The 21,998-nt window shown below is 44.7% G+C and overlaps 2 protein-coding genes across 3 annotated transcripts in view; one reads left to right on the top strand and one right to left on the bottom strand.

Annotated features, from left to right (window-relative positions):
* The window catches only part of khdrbs2 (KH domain containing, RNA binding, signal transduction associated 2), a 93,142-nt gene that overhangs the window by 37,017 nt on the left and 34,127 nt on the right, over nt 1–21,998 (bottom strand). The window contains exon 5 of the mRNA XM_047602140.1: nt 16,659–16,775. Coding sequence (XP_047458096.1) covers nt 16,659–16,775 — 117 coding nt within the window. The remainder of the gene's footprint in view (nt 1–16,658; nt 16,776–21,998) is intronic.
* Nucleotides 343–5,869, top strand: LOC125018336. 2 transcript variants are annotated; one of them, XM_047602139.1, is made up of 6 exons: nt 343–399; nt 541–588; nt 677–787; nt 876–995; nt 1,094–1,174; nt 1,265–5,869. In XM_047602139.1, the coding sequence occupies exon 6, from the start codon at nt 4,153–4,155 to the stop codon at nt 5,743–5,745; it is 1,593 nt and encodes a 530-aa protein (XP_047458095.1). In that variant the 5' UTR covers nt 343–399; nt 541–588; nt 677–787; nt 876–995; nt 1,094–1,174; nt 1,265–4,152; the 3' UTR covers nt 5,746–5,869. The 2 variants fall into 2 exon arrangements, with proteins under 2 accessions (XP_047458095.1, XP_047458093.1); XM_047602137.1 differs by lacking the exon at nt 343–399 and having other exon boundaries at nt 450–588.

Below are 21,998 nucleotides of genomic sequence, written 5' to 3'. Positions count from 1 at the left end.
GGGAGGGTAAGTAATCTCTGTACCTTTATTAGCGGGTGATTCCTTTTACTACACCTAACATAGTTTTTCCGAACCTGTTTTTCAGAATAAAGATATCTTTTCGTGAAAGCATCAAAAATGGATTCTTGTATGTAACATTTTAAGACTTACATGATTTTATACATGTTTCATTGTTACGGTATAAGGATAACACAGGGCCTTTCTTCCAGACACTGAGAAAGCGGCCTTCTTTTGCCGTGCATATGATGAGGACAGCCAGGGCACCTTATGTAAGGCAGTTATTTCATTCAAATGAGGCTATACATTTTACAGAAATTTACAAGAATTACTCTTGTATTTTTTTTTTTGTAGGCACCCCTGAAGTAGTCCCATCCACCGCATCTGTATCAGTTCAGAATGGTTAGTTACTTTCCTTTAACAAAAAAAAAAAAAAAAACAAAAAAAAAAAACAAAAACAAAACTGCATGTGTGAATATATTTATATGTGTGTGTGTGTGTTTCACTAAAGTATTATAATAATAAATTGTTTTCTGGTTATAGTATATCCTTCTCAGACCGTAATCTGGCCAGGGAGCGGACTGTTTGAAGGTAGAAGCACTAACACTCTTCCGCTATCCTTTGACTGTGTATCCCAGAATGTATGTGATAGATTCTATTGACTTGTATTATACTTTAGCAGGTGACGAAGCAATACTAGACAGCGTTTTGGATTACGAGAACGAGAGTGGGCTTCTATCTCTATCTGAAATTCATGCAACAGACAGGCCCGAGACACCTCCGACTAACGGTAAGAAGAAGAAGAAAAGAAAAAAAAAAGTATACATTTTAAATAAATAAGTAAAATAAATCTAAACCCGTCTCTCTCCATTTTGTAGAGTGCAGACCAGAACCCGCTCACAAGGTGGACAAGACTACTTGTACCAGCGAAGACGGTGTCTACCCGCTACTCGTCATACCCGACACGCCAGAAAAGCAAGGCAGACAACCGGCTAACAGTAAGAATTATTATTTATTTTATTTTTTTTTTTAAGAAACTAAATGATTATAAGTAAGCCATGTCACTCATTGTGATATTTTAACATGATTCTGATAGCTAAAGAAGCTGACACTGACGGAGGACCATCTGGATCCGAAATTAGCATACCAGAAGCGCCAGGGAAAGCCGTGACTGACGGTAAGAATAAAATACAAATTTTATACAAACTTAAAATAAATAATAGCTAATCAGCTAAATAAAATAAATACTTCTTTATCTATTCTGTAGACTCCAGGCCATACCCCAAACTGAAGCATTCCACTAGAAGAAGCGGCAGGAGGAATACGAGGAGATCAGCTTCAGGACGTCGGGGTCTATCGAGAGGGAAGGTTGTGAAAACTTTTTGGAAAATACTGACTTCTGTTTGTGAATTGACTTCAGCGTTGACTAGGTAGAGTCGTGTGTGTTGTAATGATGAATGATCAAGGGGAAAATTCGGTCTCGCAGTCAGCTCTGTTATCTTTACAGTCTTCGGTCTCGCAGTCAGCTCTGTTATCTTTACAGTCTATGGTTGAAGTGTTAAGCGATATCCCTCACCCGCAAACTTTACCTCCACTGGTTGAAATACAACAACAATTAGAGATTTCAAACGAGCCTCAGGCTCGCCACGAACCTTCGGATTTACAGAATTTGGAAAGTATCGATGTAGCCCTTCAGCGTTTAAGAGAAGCTCCGTCCAGTCCTCCATCCCCCGAGCTTTTACCTCCGCCGCTTGAATTACAGCCTTTAGAGATTTCAAACGAGCCTCAGGCTCGCCACGAACCTTCTGATATTCAAAATTTGGAAAGTATCGATGTAGCCCTTCAACGTTTAAGAGAAGCTTTGTCCAGTCCTCCACTCCCGGAGCTCTTACCTCCTCCCTCCCAACCCCGCGTCGTTTGTCCGTCTAATGTACCATTACCTCGGCCGACGCAGGTTCCCTCTGTTCGTCCAACCGAAGATTCCGTGCCTGGTCCGTCTAACCTTTTACCCGTAAACGATCCGTTACCCGGTCCGTCCTCGTACTTCCCACCTACACCACCAGCCGCTCAGAGGGGTGCGGGTCAAAATCCTGAATCCCCCGGGAGGGTCTCCAGAGATAGGTTTAATAACATTGAAATAAGACAGATGCTAAATTTCAACTTTCCCAATCCTGTGAGTAATTACGCAGAGTTTTATCTTAATGTGATGGAGACTCTCCAAGCAGCGGTTGAACGGGCTGTATCCTATGCCAGACAGGGGGATGTGCTGCAACTAGAATTAAGGGGGGAAAGATCAAACAGCGCCTCTGTCATAGTCACACACAACGGCAGTCTACCTCTAAACCATGTTCAAGAGGCTCTCGACCGCCTTGTGCAATCAAACATGGCCATTATGCCGGAAGATGAGATGGAGTTACTTGTGCAGGTGGTACATAGTCCTAGAGGGGGTGTTAAAAGAAAACTGCAAACCATTTTTGACGATGAAATCTGCAGGAAAAAAGCCCATTGCCTGAACATTGTCATCAATCCTGGCAACCAGCTCTGCTTTGCCATTAACCTCGCTCAGCTTTTAAACCGTGAATTAACCACGCGTCAGGCCACTGAGCACGCTAAAGTGCTACAGAATCATGCGGGGTTAGCGGACGACACGCCTGTGACTTTTAATGATATTATCAAATTTGAACAGGCTTTAGATTGCAAAATCGTCGTCTTCTTCAGAGCAGACGGTGAGCGGGCCCTGTCTAAATTCCAAACATCTGAAGGAATGCATCCTAAAACCCTCTATCTCTTCCTCCATCAGAACCATTACTATGGTATCACCAACCTGAAAACATTTCTAGGTGCACGGTACGTCTGCGGTTACTGCCACACAGGTTTTACTAACTTATGGCAGCATCAGTGCCCGGGCCGTTGTTCTGTATGCTTCACCTCAGACTGCACAAAAACCGAGACTAAACTGATTAATTGCCCCGATTGTAATATGACGTGTCGATCCGACACGTGTTATTTAAAACATAAAATACCTCGTCACCGCCCCACCGCCGGTACAGCCGCCAGCAACTGCGGTACAATTAAAAAGTGCAATACCTGCAGAGTGGTGTATTACTCAGCCATCAGCGGCAGCACCCAGCACAAATGTCGAGCTAAGACATGTCCGGTCTGTTCCGTAAAGGACCCGGGCGAGGATCATCTGTGTTACATGACTCCTTTGAAGGTCGAGACTGATTATTCGAACCGCATAGTGTTTTATGATTTTGAAACATTTGTAGATGGAACAGGCAGACACATCCCATTTTACATCAGTACACAGTCTATGCTTGGAAAGAAGTGGGGTTCCTGGGGCATGAGTTGCACAGCTAGCTTCTTTAAACACTTCAGAAAACAGAAATACAGAGGCTGCATCTTCATAGCTCACAACGCTAAGGGTTTCGACAGTTACCTGCTTCTCAATCATATAATTCAGCAAGGTATGGCACCCCGTATAATCATGCAGGGCAGCAAGGTGTTGCAGATGGTGGATGAGGCGTTCCGTCAAACATACATTGATTCGCTTTCCTTTTTAACCATGCGCCTAGCAGATATGCCCGCAGCCATGGGCCTCGATGCTGTGAATGCTCCACGCGACCAGGAACTAAGCAAAGGTTTCTTCCCCCACCTTTTCAGTTCAGAGGCTCACTTAAATTATGTAGGCCCTTACCCTCCCCCAGACACTTACGGCGTAGACAGGATGCCTTCGGACACGCTGAAAAAGTTCAATGCCTGGTACGCCACCAAAGCTGGCTGTACATTTGATTTCAAAAAAGAGGCGGTGCTTTACTGCAATCTCGATACTGAAATCCTGGCAGCATCATGCTTAAAGTTTCGCGAAGAATTCATTCGAGAGACACGCGTTGACCCCTTTACGTGCATTACAATCGCTTCCGCCTGCATGAAAGTCTTTAAGACAAATTTCCTCCCTCCAAACACTCTGGCTCTACCGCCCGCCGATAACTACAACCGGCAATTCAAAAACTACTCCGACTCTGGCATCCAGTGGTTAGAGTGGGTCTCGCAGAACGAAAACGTCGCTATTCGACACGCTCTGAACGGAGGAGAGAAAAAACTGGGGAAATACTTTGTGGACGGCTATGCAGAGACTGACGGTGTTAAAAAAGCATGGGAGTTTCTCGGTGTTTTTTTCACGGCTGTCCAAAGTGTTACTCGCCTACTGAAGTGAATCGTTTGTTGCAGACTCCCTTTGAGCAGCTCCACTCAGCCTGGCAGGCCAAGCTGCTGACCCTGCGATCGGAGCTACACGTCTCGGTACAGTTCATATGGGAGCATGACTGGATCCGAATGAAAAAATCTCATGACGGAGTGAAACAGTTCCTCCTTCAGTATAGTGCACCGCAGCCCTTAAAACCTCGCGATGCGCTGTTTGGAGGTAGAACTTGTCCCATCCGTCTGAGGTACACGACAAGTGACACAGAGCAGGTTCGTTACGTCGATGTTACATCCTTGTATCCGTATGTTAACGCGCACTTTCACTACCCCCTTGGCCACCCCGAAATTATCCGTCAGGGTTTTAAAGATCCGCGTGAGTACTTCGGCCTGATTAAAGCTGTCGTGTATCCCCCTCGGAAGCTATTTCTACCTGTTCTACCGCATAAAACTGAGCGAGGTAAACTGGTGTTTACTCTCTGCCGCGTGTGCGCTGAGATCAACCATCAAGCCGGTTCGTGCATGCATAGTGACGGAGAAAGAGCTCTATCCGGTACCTGGACGACGCCTGAATTCACGAAAGCCCTAGACAGTGGATACCGTGTAGCCCAGATAACAGAAGTCTGGCATTTCAAGCAAAAGAGTGACTCCATTTTTAGGGGCTACATCAACACCTTTCTGAAGGGTAAACAGGAGGCTTCTGGTTTCCCCCCTGAAGCATCGGATGAGGCTAGCAGAGAAAATTACATCAGAGACTACGCAGCCAACCAAGGTATTGAATTAGACCCCAGTAAAATCGCACCTAATCCTGCAAAAAGACAGATTGCCAAACTTTGTCTCAACAGCTTTTGGGGAAAGTTTGCCCAGAGAACCAACTTAGGTCAGACCACCCTCGTCAGAAAACCTGAAGAGTTTTTCAAGTTTCTGTTTTCAGAGCAGTACGATGTAAAGTATTTTGGCTTTCTGAATGATGAGGTGGCTATGGTGCAGTGGCAGTACGGTAACGGGTACATCCTCCCTCCCGGGAAAAGCAATAACATCTTTATCGCAGCGTTTACCACATCCTATGCTCGACTGACTCTTTACAGGTATATGGAGATGGTACATGATCCCGAAAGGATTCTGTACTATGACACTGACAGCTTGATTTATGTCGTCAGAGAGGGGGAGATGCCTCTTCCCACAGGTAACTACCTGGGGCAGCTGACGGACGAGCTGGGCGGGGACTACATTCAAGAGTTTGCAGCAGCAGGTCCTAAAAGTTATGCATATCAGACCAGAGGGGGTAAAGTGTCACTGCGCGTGAAGGGTATCACACTGAACCGTCAGAGTGGTGAAGAAATTAACTTCAACAGTATTAAACAGTTGGTAGAGGGTTACATTGAGAATCCTCTCAGCGACGCCGTCATTACAGTGCCTCAGCAGAACATCGTGCGAGATAAAAAAGGCTTCACCCTGAAAAATTCTTCATTCCAAAAGAGGTTCAGGGTGGTGTATGACAAAAGGCGTCTTTTAGCTGGCGGGCGAACCGAACCCTTTGGTTATTAATCAGAAAATGTCACACTCTCTAGGAGAAGAGATTGAGTTTGACCCCAGATTGCAGCTTCCTTTTTCGTGTCTGGTGGTGGGTCCGAGTGGATGTGGAAAAACTGTTTTTGTAAAAAATGTTCTGGAAAACTGTGAACATGTCATGAATGATGTACCTAATAATATTGTATGGATTTATACTTCTTTTCAACCTTTGTATACTGAACTGCAAAAGAAAAATAAAAAGATAAGATTTATTAAAGGATTACCGGATTCTTTTGAAGATGAGTCTCTTTTTCCAGCCGACCAAACACACTTGGTTATTTTGGATGATGTCATCTTTCAAGCGTCTGATCACCCAGAGGTGGTAAGGATTTTTACCCAATACCGGCATCACCGAAATATGAGCGTCATAATGCTCACTCAGAATGTGTTTCATCAAGGGAAATTCAGTCGAACCATCGGTCTAAACACCAATTATCTGGTGCTGTTCAAAAATCCCAGAGACAAACTGCAGATGAATATACTAGCTCAACAGATGTTTCCCTCCAGAAAAAAATATATTTTTAGAAAGCCTCGAAGATGCCACTAGTCAACCGCACTCCTATTTATTACTGGATTTAACTCACCGTTGTCCAGACAGGTTCAGACTGAGAACGGGGCTACTACCCTATGAGTGGCCTGTTGTGTACATTCAGAAAGAATCATGACCAGCGCTCGTCTGAAAAGAAACGCACCCTTGCTTAAAGTTCTGGCCAAGGCCACACCAAAGAGACGGAAGGATATATTAAGGGGGTGCTCCCCAGATCTTCTCCAGACGTTGTGTGAGATCGCGCTGAATCTTTTGAAGGGGAATATACCCCTTTCACCGCAACAATATCAGAAGTTAAAAAGATATAAGAAAAATATCAGACTCATTGCCGATAAGAAAGCCAGCGTGAAGAGTAAACGCAGGGTGTTACAAACAGGAGGCTTCCTTTTCCCTCTGCTTACAGCGGCCATTCCTATTATCGGGGAATTAATAGGAGGACTCGCTAGACGATAATCCTCCCTCCTACTCCCATGGCTCTGAAGACGACGCAGAAAATGTTTTTGGTGTCCCCGCATCAGTTAAACCGCCTGAGTCAACCCACGGCTGCTACAGGTAGCACCATCAGGCAAACAGCCCAGCAAGATTTGGATGTAAAGATGCGTGAGATATTAGAGGAGAGAGGTTTAAATCCTTATGAAAAAATTAAAAAGTACAACGCTTTGCTCCAACGCTATCTCAGCCTCAGCAGACAAGGGGAGAATGAACTTCAACCCATAACTCTGAGTCTACCGCAAGAAGAGGTACATCAGGCAGAGAACGCAGAGGTGAAAGGTCAGGAAGTGGGGGAGGAGGAAGATGTTTTAAAAAGTCTTCCGACACGCAGTCGAAAAAACGCAGAGTATGTGATGAAAAAACTATCCAAGAGCCCCAGTAGCTGGACGCCGAGAGGTGAATTTATCTACAGGGGTAAAGCCGTGAGAGGCTCTCATATGCTTGATCTGGTAAAACATCTGACCTCTTCCTATAAGAAAGTGAATGATCAGCCACCGGAAGGATGGATAGAATTTCTAAGTACTCTGTCAGAGCTCAATATTCCCGAGAGCTCTGTGACTAACCCCCAGGCCCGTGAGCAGTTCAGGAGACTCAAAAACTCTGGCCCCCTGCAGACGCACGCTGCTGCTGCTGCTGCTGTTGCAGAGTCCCCCTCTGTTCATCGAATGAGGGGGAGAAAAAAGAAAAAACGTCCGACTATGGAGTGGACGGATTTCTCTCCTTAAGATCACCAAAAAATAAATAAATGATTGCGATAATTGTACGACAATAAAGACTCTGTAAATCAGTCATTGAATAATAATAAAGCTTTATTGAATCCGTTCAACGTTGCAGACTTTTTCCTTTCACAAACGGTAACAATCTTTAAACATTTGCAGAGAACAGGCTAGCTGGTTAGAATTCCCGCCGCAGGGGTATGCTAGACATTTTGATATTTTTTAACAAATTCAGATACCATGGCATCGTTGCGGACAGGATCGTCTTTATAGTGAGATAGCACGTCGGCGTACGATAGGCCGCTTCCTCTCAGACACAAATAATATGCACAGTGCTGACCACAGACATCCGATAATTCATGCTGGAGCTGACGATTGTGATGCAGGATCTGTTTTATTCCACGTTGACGTTCCAGGAAACGCAGGATGCTTGTAGGATAATATTCAAATTCAGGGCTGAGTCCGAAAGAGTCAAAGAATGTGGCCTTTCCATGTTTTTCCACAGTGAGCGCTAGCCAGTGCTCTCCTGGCAGATGACGAGGGTGGGTGTTCACGATATAGTATGCGGGCAGCGAGGGTTGTAGGGAGGGTAATTCATCCGAAGCCCAGACACCACGGAATACGTTACCCAGTAGTCCGCTCAGGAGTGTTTCCAGCTCAGTAGAATTCATTGTTTCAATAATAATCCACCAGCACCTGGCGTTTTGAATTGATCTCCAGAATGGAGTCGTAGCAGGCGTAGACAACCAGGGTCAGAGTGTGAGGTAAGGGGACTCGAAATCTCATTTCCAGCCTCAAACTCCCGCTGGATACTGGGGAAAGAGCCGCCACATCTTCGTCGGGGCTCAGGTTGAAAACAAATAAAGTATATCCTCTTTCGAAATCTTCGCGGTCGATGGTCAGAGGTAAATCTTTCAAATGTCTCCCAGTGGCAGTAAACATGTTATAATATTCTCTCACGGAAATGCCGTTGTTAAATTGGGGCTGGAAAGCTTTGGCCGGTACTTGTCGACCGTTATGACACAGAGCCAAGTACTCCACGTCATTGTGAGTAAAGTTGAAAGGCGAGAGATCTCTTCTTCCCGTGAAAGCGTGATGGTTCACCATCCCCAGAACAACGTATTTAGGCATGACACCCAGAAACAGGTTCTCCTGATTGCATAGTCTGGAGTTTTGAGGAATGGAATAGGTTTTCACATTAATTCTCGACATGGGGTAGAGGGCGTTGCCTTTCATCAGAGCCGCTGAATGACCTAATCGCACTGCGGGGGACACGGTTACTTTTTTCATAAACAGAGAAGCTCCCAGTATTTTGAGGCGGAAGTTGGCGTTGGCCTGACTCATCAGACAGAAAGCGTCACTCGCCCGAGTTAGTTTAATCCGCAAGTCGACGCTGTTCAAAAGAAGTCTCTCGCTAAAGAAGATGTCCCCGTGCAGGGGCCCATCACGTGAAACTCGCTCGAGGCAGCACTAAACTGAGCTCTTTTAACCAGACCCCGATTCGGACCGTCAGCCGCCACCACGGTTGAATCCATAAATCCGGCTGTGTCTTTATAAAACAGACCGGCTGAACACTGACTAGCAAGTGTTTCATGACTGTAGTTCAATAAAAGCTCTATCAAAGCTCTGTAGGGGTGTGTAGCGCTGGACTGAGAGATTAATCTATCTCCCAGGGTCACGTCGACCTGTGAGAAAATGGTGTTGAGGGGATAGTTGATCAGGCCCACACGAGCGTCCTGTGCCAAGTTTGTCCCATCCTCGTTAGTAATTTGTAGACGCAGGAATAGCAGAGTGTTGGCTAGATCCAGATATTTCTCTCCATCTCCCGGGATGAAAAATTCTATGGGACCGGTGTCCGTGAGAGCCGATAAAGGGGAAATCTCTGTATACTGACTCTGCTCGATAGACATCTGCGTCACCGGAGCAGCAAATAAGTCCAGTTCCGTCATGCTGCATTCTGGTGATTTGTGATGTAATAGAGCCATTTTCAGGAGAAAATATCTTCGGCCTTCCTTCCTCTGGACCTTCTTCTCTGCACTGAATTACTATTAGCGGTTGACTTGCGCTTTTTATGAGCTGCTACGCGACGCCCGGGGGGTCTCTTCCCGGCTCGTCGAGCGAGAAGCATAAGTCCTGATCCTTCTTGGTTCTCTTCCTCTGAACCCCTCACGCGCCGAACAACCCTGCTGACCACGTCAGATGCTATGTTCTTAGCGGCGTTTTGAAGATGAGGTTTTGCAATGGTAAAACCTTTTTTAACCATCGGCGTCACAAACCTAAATAGTTTTGAAAATATGGATCCCAGCCCCCTACCGTACATCATGGGGGCTCCATGAAATCCTGGCAGGCCACTTCCCACTTGATCTTCATAATAACTTACAAATCGATAAAGATCAGGGTGAGGCTCCACCACCATCATTTTCAGCTCACTGTTTTACACGGTTTAAAATGTAACGTCGCAACCACTTTCCCGAACTTGAAATCTACCGGCCGGTTCTGATCGGTCTTGAGCTCGACGCTGATGTTTTCAATATGTCTTTTTGCTACCGGTAAGTAATAGGCGGGGCTGAAGGTGTGTGAAATAACATCTCCAAATTTACCCTCAATTTGAACCGTTCTTAAGAGCGGGGCATAAGCGTCGCCCACCGCCTGATGCTGAACCACGTCGCTATAACAGAACATATGATAAAACCCCGCTTTTATATCAGCGGTCTGAGGAGACTGTCTGAGTAACCCGCTCGTGAACCACTCACCGGGTTTTAATCCTAACATATAGGCCATGGGAGGGAAAAAACGTAGTCTATAACGGCCGCTACCTAGCCACTGAAACTTATGTTTACACTCGTGATATAGTAGAGTAACATCGCTGCTAATTTCCCTCATACAGGCGTTTATCTGTTTCATGATCTGCTCTTTGTCATCATAATATCCGCTTTCAAAACGTTTGACGTGCAGGGTAAATCTTTTCTCGTCCAATTCGATAACGGGTTCAGTCGCCTCCGGGGCGCCATGTTCCCACGCGTCAATCCAATGAAAGAAAGAGTTGTCTTTAGGAGTATTATACCACGTGTGTGGATAGGAAATTTCCGTCAGTGCCACCTGCCATGGGCCCTCCAGGTGGAGATGTTGTGCTAAATCCACTCGGTAGCTGGCTATAGTGTTTTCAGTAAACACATTGAGACTGGCGTTAGAGGGTAAAGTCACGTAAAAACCCTCTTCTGTTCTCGCGTCCATGACTGTTTGTGATACGGAGACTGTCGCGAGCAATGACTTTATACATCAATCAGCTGACCTGCGGCTACCCAGCTATTAAATTTCTCAGGCCAGTTTTTCCAACGCACCAGAACCTGTTTTCTACCACGACTAGTGCGCTCATCCAGAACGGCTTCCACTTGGTACGGTTTATCCTCGGTGACGGTTACTTTTTGTAGTTCGGCCTCATAAAAGGTTCCGTCGATAGGTTCCCCATCATAATCTTTTATTTTGTACACCGGTGGAAGGCGGGGAATACATTCTGATACGGTGAAAAGCTCGTCCGTGTAACTCTGCTCATACTTTTTGTCAAACACACCCCTCAGCTTGGAAATCCTCACTACATCACCCTCTTTTAAATTAATTTTCCACGTGTTTTTGTGACGAAGAGGAAATTTACCGTACAAGTTTTGAAATACCGCAGGAGAGTTCTCAGCTGTGACGTCGTTCGGTTTCATTTTTATACTCGTATGATAGCTCTCGTTATAACTTTTAAGCAGATCCTGCAAAACATCTACATATCGACGCGTGTTTCTGGCCGTAAAGTATCGCCACATTCTAGTCTTTAGCGTACGGTTGAACCGCTCGACGACGCAAGCTTTGAGGTCGCTAGCGGTGGAGAAGTGAGTAATACCGTGCTTCTTCATCAGAGCATTAAAAGTCTTGTTATAGAATTCTTTACCCGCGTCCGTCTGTAACTTTTCAGGCACTTTGCTCTCCTTTAACACCGAGGCAAAAGCCCTGCTCACTTCACTTCCCGTTTTTGTCTTCAGTGCTCTAGCGTATGCCTTCTTTGAAAAAATATCGATGACCGTTAATAAATACTTATACCCATCATTGAACTCTGCTAAAGCTTGCATATCACATAGATCCGCTTGAAACTGGTTCAGGGGCCGTGATACAAATACTCTGTTTCTAGCAAAATGTATCCTGGCCGGTTTGTGTAAAGTGTAGGCATCCTGCTTCGATAAAAAATCTTTTACTCGATCAATTTTTACTTTAGCCCCGCCTTCGTCCTGTACAGCTCTCTGAAGCCGTTCTACCCCTCCAAAACTTCCCGGATGTGAAGGTGTATAATATAGCTTTTTCATCAGGCGTTCTTCCTTTTTCTCCATCTTTCACCCTCGTACGTTAAAGAATGACGAGACCTCTTTACTGTTTTCGACTTTATAGTTTATTAACAAAAGGCATAAAAGAAATCATTATTATTATTATTTCAACATTTTCCAGGTTTGGATGAGAACAGCGGCTGTGAATTTCCGATGTATAATAACATGCAATGTTTGCAGCATTTGTAAGATATCATCGCTCGGCCGATCTTGAACGTAATGGGACAATGCATCGACGATCAGAGCGTAAAGTGCCAACAGGTGAAACACATTCATTTCAACAGTTTCATCATCATTGATTATACCACAGAATGTATCCATCACAGAGCTTTCAAAGAATGATGTTACAGCCTTTTGCACAAACACTTCCCATTCAACATTTGTAGCCCGAGCACGTACTAAATCCAAAAACATTTCTAATTTTTTAACTTCGTCAGGTTTCGGGCTACCGCTGATTTTAAATTTTTTATCATCGTTCACTTTGTTGGCAACAGCTTGCTCTAGTATAGCAGATAGCTCCCACACGATGTACCTCAGCCTCACAGCCCTGAACACTATTCTCAAACAATTCCCCATGGTAAAGAACAAAAAAACAACAACGACAAAGATGTAGATAAATGCACATACAAACTCAAAAAAGTAATCTAAAGATAAATGTGTTCTAAATAAGAAATTTATTCTGGCGGTTTTCAGGCTCCTCTCCAGGTATCGGCGACCATACGAAGTAGAGCTATTTTCATGATGTCCTCTCCAACCAGCGAATCGTACAGCTCACCGATTGTCTCAAAGATATTCTCACAGGACCTCAGGTCATGTAGCATGGCTTCAGCCGCACCTTGAATTCTGGATTTATCAACGGAGATACGAAGGCTAGTCAGCAGCTGCTGCAGGGCCGGTATAAACTTCGGTGTCCAGAGTCTCCTCATCAGCCGGTGAAAGTGACTCCTGTAGAAGAAGCTGGGGACCTCAAAGAGGCACTCATGGTTCGTCTGGCTAGGGTGGTCTACCTGACAACCGAAGCAGATCTCACGACGAAACTCCTGCAGGACAATGTTCAGCAGATGGATGATCCCGGCTTTAATATTTTCTTGGAGGGTGGAAGACAGCAGCCCAGCATCCAGCTGGTCTTCAGTAGTAGGCTTGGGGAGGCACACCGCAGAGCTCTCCTCTTCTTCTACGCCTGACCCAGGAGATGAAGGCGGAGTGGGTGGTGGAGTCTCCTCTTCCTCTTCCTCTTCCTCTACGAAAGGAGATGAAGGAGGAGTGGGTGGTAGAGTCACCTCTTCCTCTACGAGAGGAGACGGAGGTGGAGTTGAGTCAAAGGCGAGAGACATGATGCTCAAAGTTGAAGTTGGTGTCTTCTTCGGACCTGGGGCTCGGGTGTTCAAATTTATGCTGTGGTCAGGGAAGTGGGCGGGTTGGGGGGGAGTGGCCTTGTAGTCCTAAAACAGATGAGAAATGTCTTTTCTCACCAGCGTCACATCTTTCCAGAGGCGACTGTTTTGGAATAGAGCGGTGATGCGATCGGCCGATTCATCCAGCATCTTCATCCACTCAACAACCGGCACACTCAGGCACCTGAGAAATACCCCATTTTCAGAGCTGAAACGGTCCAGCACCAGGTGGCCGCCTGGACTTTTCTTCCCGTGCATCTCCAATTTTACTCGGTAAAACCATTTACTGGAGCTGTCAGATTTGGTCTCCCATATTATCTTGATGAATTTTTTGATTTCTTCTTCTCCCTCATGGAACTCAAAGGCATCCCCTCCTCCTCCTTCAAATGGGCTTCTCCCTCTTCGTTTAGCATGACACAAGATGGAATGCTCTCGCCTCTCATGCATCTGGCCACCAAGCCGTTCAGTACTCCCCAGTCATTGGAAGTGATTATGGCATTCGGTGTGTCAGGACTGAAGGTTTGTCCCGGATAGAGATGATACATACAGACTTCAGCGGTGTGATAGTTGAAAGAATAGCCAAATTTCTCACCCGTCTCCAAACGCCACTCTTCCTGGAGAGGGCCCGTTGGCGGCTGCTGGAATCTGCACTTAAACACCATCAGTTTTCTCGGCGCCATCCCTGGCAAGGCTTCCTGAATGACGCTCACAGGCGTCTCACTAATGATACCGGATGTGTAAGTTCTCTTGCTCATTTTTATTTTTCAAGTCAGGCGCGGACTGGAGAATGGACTGCAACGATCTTCAGTTATCATTAGCTTTTCACTTGGCCGGAAGCATGGGCGGGGTCGGGTGGCATCACGTGACTTTCATAAAAACATGTCTGTGTGTGTGTGTGTGTGTGTGTGTGTGTGTGTGTGTGTGTGTGTGTGTGTGTGTGTGTGTGTGACTGGGGTCTGCGCGCGTGTGTATCTGCCTGTGTGTGTGACTGGGGGGTCGTGACCCCGCTGACTCATCTTAAAAAAGATTCTCACACAGACCCCGACTTCCTACCCCCAAGGAAAGTGAAATGCCACAACATCCAATCAGCGTTGGTTACGCCCACCTTGAAAGTTGCTGACGCCTACTTCCTCAGTCACGCCCCCCTTGAAAGTTGGTGACGCCCACTTCCTCAGTTACGCCCACTTGATCGGTCACGCCCACTTTGATCCATCAAATTCATTCGATTAAAAAGTGACAGATGGTGTTTTTCTTTCTTTTTTCATGTGCAACTACAATTGGCATCAGTTTCTGTCCAGAGTCATGTAATATACTACGTTGTAAAGGAATTCAATAAATTAGCTTTTGGAAAACAGAGAACAGTTAAGTTGACCTTTGGCGGTTACTATCACTTCATTTATCCATCCTACTGGATATTTGTGAGAAATTCTGTCATAGGTAGCATAGTAGTAGTTTTGTGGTGTCACAGTGACCTTTGAAAAGCAAACTGGAATCAGTTCATCCTTGAGTCTTTGTGACAGATCACACCAAATATTAAGACATTCCCCTTGAGAGCTCCTGAGATATCACGTTCACAAGAATGGGCCGCCCCGGACGACTCCGAGGCTCGAAAACTCCCATCACGAGTCACATATCTTCATAATTATACATTCCTGACGTTTGATATGAGCGCAGCATCGTCATCGTACCTCACCTCACAGGAGTACCGCCTATAGCTCCATCTCCATCTGGCCACAAAAGAAGCAAACGCCCACTTACAGAGTGAAATATAACAAGCACACATTGCAGAGACAGAACAGAAATGCAGCTCCTGAGTGAGTTTGTTTTAAAGTTTGCTTTTACATCAGCATGAATCCTGTGCAACGCTCCTGTCGATGAACAGTTCTGTGATTTAGACCCTGTTTTCCTCTTCCCCTCATGGAGCCTAATAATAACGGTCAGCAGCTGTTCCGGAGTTTGCTTAGTCAACTCAGTGGAAAGTGATACTCTTGATGGTCATTATTTATCCTATTACAGTTTTGTTGCATTGCAGTAGGAAGTTTGTGTGTTTTATGCTACTGGTTGTTAAAATACGTTGCAGGTACCTGGCCTGCCAGACTAGTTTAACATTTATAAATTAGTTCATCTAGATGATGAAGTATATGATGTACGTGTAAATTTACTGAACCTGTATAAACTATCATATGTGCTATAATATGTGCTAAACTGACTCTAGTTAAACACTAGAGCCACACGGACACGTTTAAAGCTTCAATTACTAATTTTTATCTATAACATGTCAGTGCAGACATAATATCAAAATCATTTCAAATCTTATATTCCAACTCGTTTTTGGCCATTTGAACCAAACTGTGAAGGATGTGCCACACCGCGCCGACGATGGGCCAACTTCGGGGTGTCTGTGAGAATCTACGGTCTTAATTTTTGTGGCGTTTTCTGCATCGCTGGCACTCGACGGGCCCCTGTTGGCTACATTTCGGTTGATGGAGCGTGTTGAATATGCAGAAGGACGCCGGGAAGGGATCACTGTGACTGGCTGAGCTTTGCAAACTATTACACGAGGAGAGAAATTAAAGTGACAAAACCGGCGCAAGCGACAAAGTTGTGACAGCACACGCTCTTCCCATTGTTCATCTTCATCTCATCTGAATATTGCAGGACCAGACTAAAGATTTATGGCGATTTGGTGCATATTGGTATTAAAGCTCCAGCAGGGCATCAAAACTAGGAGGTTAAACTTAAAACTACAGGCAACAGCTGCAAGTACATGCAATATTTATCTGCCCATCACTACAATTAAATCCTTTTTTTGCGTGTAAATATCAATTACAGCCGCTTTAAAGTCTCTGTTACAGCCTCTGCCTCTTGCATTTTGCATTCAACCTGCTTTCATTGATGTATTGAAATGCGGCTCCGGTTTCACCAAAGAGGTGGTAAGAGTGCAAGTCCTTTGTCATGTCAAGATGTCTGAATAGGCGGCTACAGTAATAATAGCAAAGTAACTCTATAGCAGCACAATGAGACCTGTTACGAGCGTGAATACCAGATCCAGCTGGCTGTCTACGCACATCCTCGGATAAGTTCGGCTCCAGGGGACTACAAGTCAGCAGGATAAATGACTTTGGCAAAGAGATTCATTACTTTGCATTCATAATTGACTATTACAGAATATGCTATTAAACAACACACTGAAAAAACATTGCCATTTTCGCCTACATATGTATGCCAAGTAAGAGCTATTAATTCTACTCTGGGTGTTATTCGTCTCAGTTACTGCTCAAGATAGTGTTTGTTTTATACCACTGGTGAAATCTGAAGCGCTTTGTTTCTGCAAACATTTCTGCGAACAACTATATTTCAACGCAAATCAATACCTTACCTTGCCTTTATCCCTCATGGACCCTTTGCCAAGGATGGACATCTTCACTCCTGTCTCTTCTTGTAACCGTTTCATAGAATTTCCCCGCGGTCCGAGCAGCTTCCCGACGAAATTAAACTGCGGAAAAAAAAAAAAAAAAAAAAAAGGAAAAATCACAGACTTTATCAATGCTTTCAGAAGATGACGAATACCCAGAAACCTGATTTATATATGTACAGATCATTGTTTCTGGAGCAGCCCCTCTCAGTGTGCTGGGATGCAAAAGGAATTCGATCTATTTGGAGAAAAGGTTAACCATAATAGATGCTTGCTGACCATTAGTCATCTATTATCAATATAATCTCCCATTCCAGTCGCCATTTATCATGTGTGAAAAGGCTGTAATGTAGCCTGTGATAAATCAATATAATTGCGCTCAGTGTGGAACACATTAAAGGTGAACGCGACTCTCATCCGCGGCCCGACATAACATATGTGTCCATCCTTTGCTTGAACTGTGCCCTTACTGGTTATGTATCTTATTGGCATTTCGGGTCATCCGTGTCATGCAGGGAAAAAAGAAAAAGAAAAGGGAACGTGGTGGACCCAAACCAAACTGAGACTGTTCCAGAGGTCAGTGCTGAGATAAAGTCAGAAATAATGAGTTTCTTCCCAGTGGGAAATTAAGTAATACTATCCAGATGACAAACTATCAGATTCAAGCCTCGGGCCCTGACTATCATTTCACTCTCACTGTGCACCAGCTAGTGTTCATATTGGGAAAAGTAGCTGTAGGTTGTAGCATGCACCACACTGCGGAGATTGGCAGTGATTAATCCAAGAACCGAATCTCATAACGCAACTGTGGTCATATGGGGTACTGGTGAGGAAGAAAAAAAAAAAAGAGAGAGAGAAACCTCACCGTCTCACACGCGGTTTTTAATTGCAGTATATGCTTCAAGACTCTGGTCTTGGACGAGATCATAAGAGGCCACCTCCGGAGCTGAACAGGTGGCCAGCCGCCCACCAAAACACGCTCCGTCCAACCCTAAAATGATATTAACCTTTTCGCAAAGCAGCCTCTCCCACTGTGACTGAGCAGCTAATAACTCCACTGCCAGCTGTGTGAGGCTGCTGCAACTCAACTCCAATAACTGCACACTCAGCTCATTTCATGGACGTCATTAACATCGCGACTGAGCGCTGCAACCAGGACAGGGATGCGCCATGGGACTCCATGAGATGAAACAAAAAAAAAATAAATAAAAAAGTGAAGGAAAGCATCCCTACTGTCCTTGCTCGTCCTCTGATTTGAATGATTAAGGCACCTTTGTAGATGCGTTCCTTCACAAGAGTTGCTTTGACAGGACTATCGTATAGCTGGCAGGGAGCTCGAGAGCAGATGGTCGTTGCGGCTACGTGCGGGAACGCGCTCGCTGGGCGGTAGACGAAGAGTGGCCTGTTTTCATTAAGCTAATGAATGTCTGGAGCCACTCTGCAGCTCCATGGCGAGCAATTTGGGCTACAGAGAGGGGTACGGTTCAGTGTTAAATGAGGTTTGAAATGATGCTATGTACCCCCCGCAGTCCCGACTCTGAAGTCCCAGCACAAGAAAGGATGTGGGTGTGGATGTAAAATATAAATGCATAAGGATATTTTATTTGATAAAGAAAACAATAATAGAATCTGTGCCCTGAGTCACTTATTTGTGTTTTCAAAGTTCTGCATGAAGGGAAAGTTCTGCATGAAGGGAAACTTCTGCGGAACTCAATATATAAGTTATTCACTATGTTATAAAAAGTTTTTTTATAGACGTTTCTGTATTGTGTGCCTAACACATTGACAGCACATCAAATAAAAATGGAGTCAAATTGCACTAATCTGCAAATTTGACAATGCAGCTGAGCAAAGCACCTTGCACAAGGACTTCCATGACTGAGGTCTGTTTCTGGTACTTTAGAACAATATTACAAGGACTTTACAGAAAGAGCTGCAGTGGCCTTGAGCGCTAGGCGCACTGCAAGGTAAGAAAGCAGATACAAAGAGGAAAACCACAAGCAAGCTGACAAACGCATTCACCGGTTTGATGTCTGTACATGTGCGGCATTACAAGATCCAATCGCCAACACCATCACGCACAGAGGACAAATGTTGAAACATGTTTCCTGTGAAAACGTCTTCTGTTGTGTTTTCCTCTCGCGAAGCGGCTTTTTTGTATTTGCAGCGTGTTTCATTGTGCTGCAGATGTGCTGTCAAACTGATGAATGTGCTCCTCAGTCTTCTCATGTTCCATTTGCGTGCGTCCCCTTAAAGGGGAACCCCGCCCACTTTGCACTTCAAAGTCCGCTTAGGCCGACTTTGTGAGCGCTACTGCCAAAGAAAAGTTGATAAAAAAAGTTGGGAGGCTTTTGGTTGATCCTCAGGGAACTGTGTGAAGTCTGACGAGTTGCCTCGAGTGGTGTCACTGTCCGTTTTTGACATGTCTGTCACTGAGTCCGACGAGGCCGGAGGAATCTTTAACTATCTGATGAGCTGATAGTCACTGTGGACGAGACCTGATTTGATGCCCTTTATTTGACTTGGTTGTGTTTGTTTCTTAACGGAAACCACAGTTTTTTTCATTTCACCTTGTAAAGATTTTTTTTTCTTTTTTTTAAATGTCAGTAATCTATATTTTATTTTTTTGTGTCAAGAAACAGGAGTGATTGAGACTCGCGGATCAATTGTATAAAGGTCTTAGGTACAAAAATGTCATTTTATTAGTTTAATATTGTTCTTTCCTTGTTCTCACTCTTTCCTCTTGGTTGCATCTGACCTGGGATTCCTTGAAGACCTGTATATAAACTTGGACTGGCTCGACTGAACGTGTTCAGATTTGAAAATCTCTGCGAAAAGCGCGTCGTATCAAGAGTGATCTTGCTGTGGGCGTATGAGGCAGTGTGACATAATATTGGTCCTTAGCGAAAAGTGATGTCGCACAGACAGCAGCTCCTCTCAGAGGCTTTAATGTGACAAATTTAGAAGCACACTGACTAATCCTTTATAAGCAGTTTTGCACCTGTAATGCATCACAATCTCTTTGCGCATTAAGTCTTAAATATTCATAAGGAATTTATCGAGTGATTTCTGACCATGTATGGCTCTCCAAATAGATTATGTAAAACAATACAGCCACTGCTGTCTATGAGGGGATGTGTTCACGGCTGGCTGCAGTGTTTTAGCTTTCTGTCTTTAATGTTCTCGGAGATCTTTGTGAGCCCAAAAACAGCATCCAGAGTGTCAGAGCAGCACAGATGAATATTTTTCCATACACTCAAGGTAATAATGGTTTGGAAATGCATTACACTTTCATGGCCCTGTTTTTCATGCTCCTAAAATGAAAGAAATAAAAGTCATTAGATAAAAAAAAGCCAAACATCAAAGGACTTGCACTTGCAAATATGTAAAATAAATAAAAAAATACAATCAAAGCAAACCGAGGGCAACTTTCTGTGCCAAACTAGCGTTTCCATGCTTCAATTTGAGGTCAGTTCCATTCTGATATTGTCTCAGCGCTGCAACATTGCATAACTAATGACAAAACTACCTTAAAGCTGTCGGGCTGGAATTCACGTCCCCTTTTTGTGCGCTTGGGCCGGGGGAGGTCTGCAGATGTCCTGCAGCACTTTCACAGCAAGGTTGGCGAGCTGTGCTCCAGTCCATGTTTCTCTGATGATGATTAAAAGCCTCAGGTGGAGGTCTGTGCTTTAATGACAACTCGGGATGACTGTGCTGCAAGCGTATCCTATCCGCTCCACTGATATTAAAGAAAACAAACGAGTGGTGGTTTGGGACCCGTGTGACAGGGGGCGGAATTGCTCTTCACCTGGAAAGTTTTTCAGATAGACAGCTAAATCAGTACCTGAGTGTCTGAGAGGACACCTCTTCTGTCATACGGAATGCTAATCGGGGTATCTGACAGTATGAATACGCAAGTCTTGTCTTAGTTATGCCTAAATCCTTTTTGTGAGCGTGCGTGAATGTGTCGGGCTGCATCCTGCTGGGGATGTCTGCTACCATCAAGTAGTGTCATTACTATCGGGTGGGGGGTCCCTGGTCTGGTCTGGGTGGGTGGTACAAGTAACATCCACATGAACGCCAGGGATGAAAGTTTCCCAGTAGAACATTGTATTGTCACCACATGGTCAGTACTGTCAATATTGTTTACATCTCCTGTCAATGGTTTTAATCTTGTGGCTCATTGGTGATATACATATGCACTGTATGTAATAATTTACACTGGTAAGGTCACTAGGTTTATCTACAAACACCTTCACTGAGGCAGAAAAGCAACTTTTCCCACTAATAAGTAAAATAAAACAAAAATAAATACGTGTAAGCAACACAAACATCATGTTTTCTGTACATTCTGACAGGCGATGATGAGCCAACACATCCGCATAGGCAGCAAATTCAAAGCTACAAGACAAAGCAGCAGCTACGCGGCTGTAGCTGTCTGAGCTCCCTTCCTGTAAGTCCCTAACAGGATACAGCCTCTAAATTGCTCTCTTCATTGACTCTCTCCCACTTTTCAATAAAGAGGAAGAGCTTTACAAATCCTGCTTAAAATGCAACAAAGGAAAGGAACGTAGTCAGCACCGTGTCTTTAATTTGCTCTCACAGAAACTGATAAAACTACAATTCTAAATGCAGTATTTCGTATTTGGAAACATAAAGATTGAAAGTTTTGGCCACTTCAGAGTGCATTAATTTCACTGCTCCGAAAAAATGAAAAGTGCACTTTTTAATCGGAATACAGCATTGAGTCAATTAAACTGCTGGTCAGTTGGGTACCAGGCGGGGCTGTTAATCAGCTTCAGCTGCTTTGGTGCTAATGAAATCAACAACAGGTGCACTAGAGATTGAGGTGACCTACAAATCAGGAATGGTTTTACAGTTTTTCCACTAGTTTTGCATGTGGCTAGGGTCGGTGTCTTTACTAGTAGGATCGGGTGATCCCTGGACTCTACAGAGGTTGGATGAGATTAGAGGAGACAGGCAGTTACTCTAGGGGAGCTGGACAGGAACGTAGGCCCTCAACCCATCACCAGGACCGGTATCTGCTCCTTTCGTGCGAGGAGGAACAGGATGAGCACTGACACAGGTCTACAACACGACTTATAGCAAACAAACAGAAACAGACTTGATCAGGGTGACCTGAGGGGCTGACCTGCTCTACTGGACACTGTGCTCGGTGCCAGGCATTGTGGAGCTTGATTGGCGTTATCACCAAAATCGCCACTGGCGCCCTTGTGTTCTGCAGGTTTGTGCTAAGCACACGTGACAGGCATGAAAGGTTGCAACATTGTTCAGCATGTCTGG

This window comes from Mugil cephalus, chromosome 13 (assembly GCF_022458985.1).
Source record: "Mugil cephalus isolate CIBA_MC_2020 chromosome 13, CIBA_Mcephalus_1.1, whole genome shotgun sequence".
Classification (NCBI taxonomy): domain Eukaryota; kingdom Metazoa; phylum Chordata; class Actinopteri; order Mugiliformes; family Mugilidae; genus Mugil; species Mugil cephalus.
Note: the sequence above shows the minus strand (reverse complement) of the source record. Positions and strands in the feature narration are given on the sequence as shown.

Coding starts and splice junctions, on each gene's coding strand:
- LOC125018336 (XM_047602137.1), top strand. CDS start 1,448: ATGATGAATGATCAAGGGGAAAATTCGGTCTCGCAGTCAGCTCTGTTA.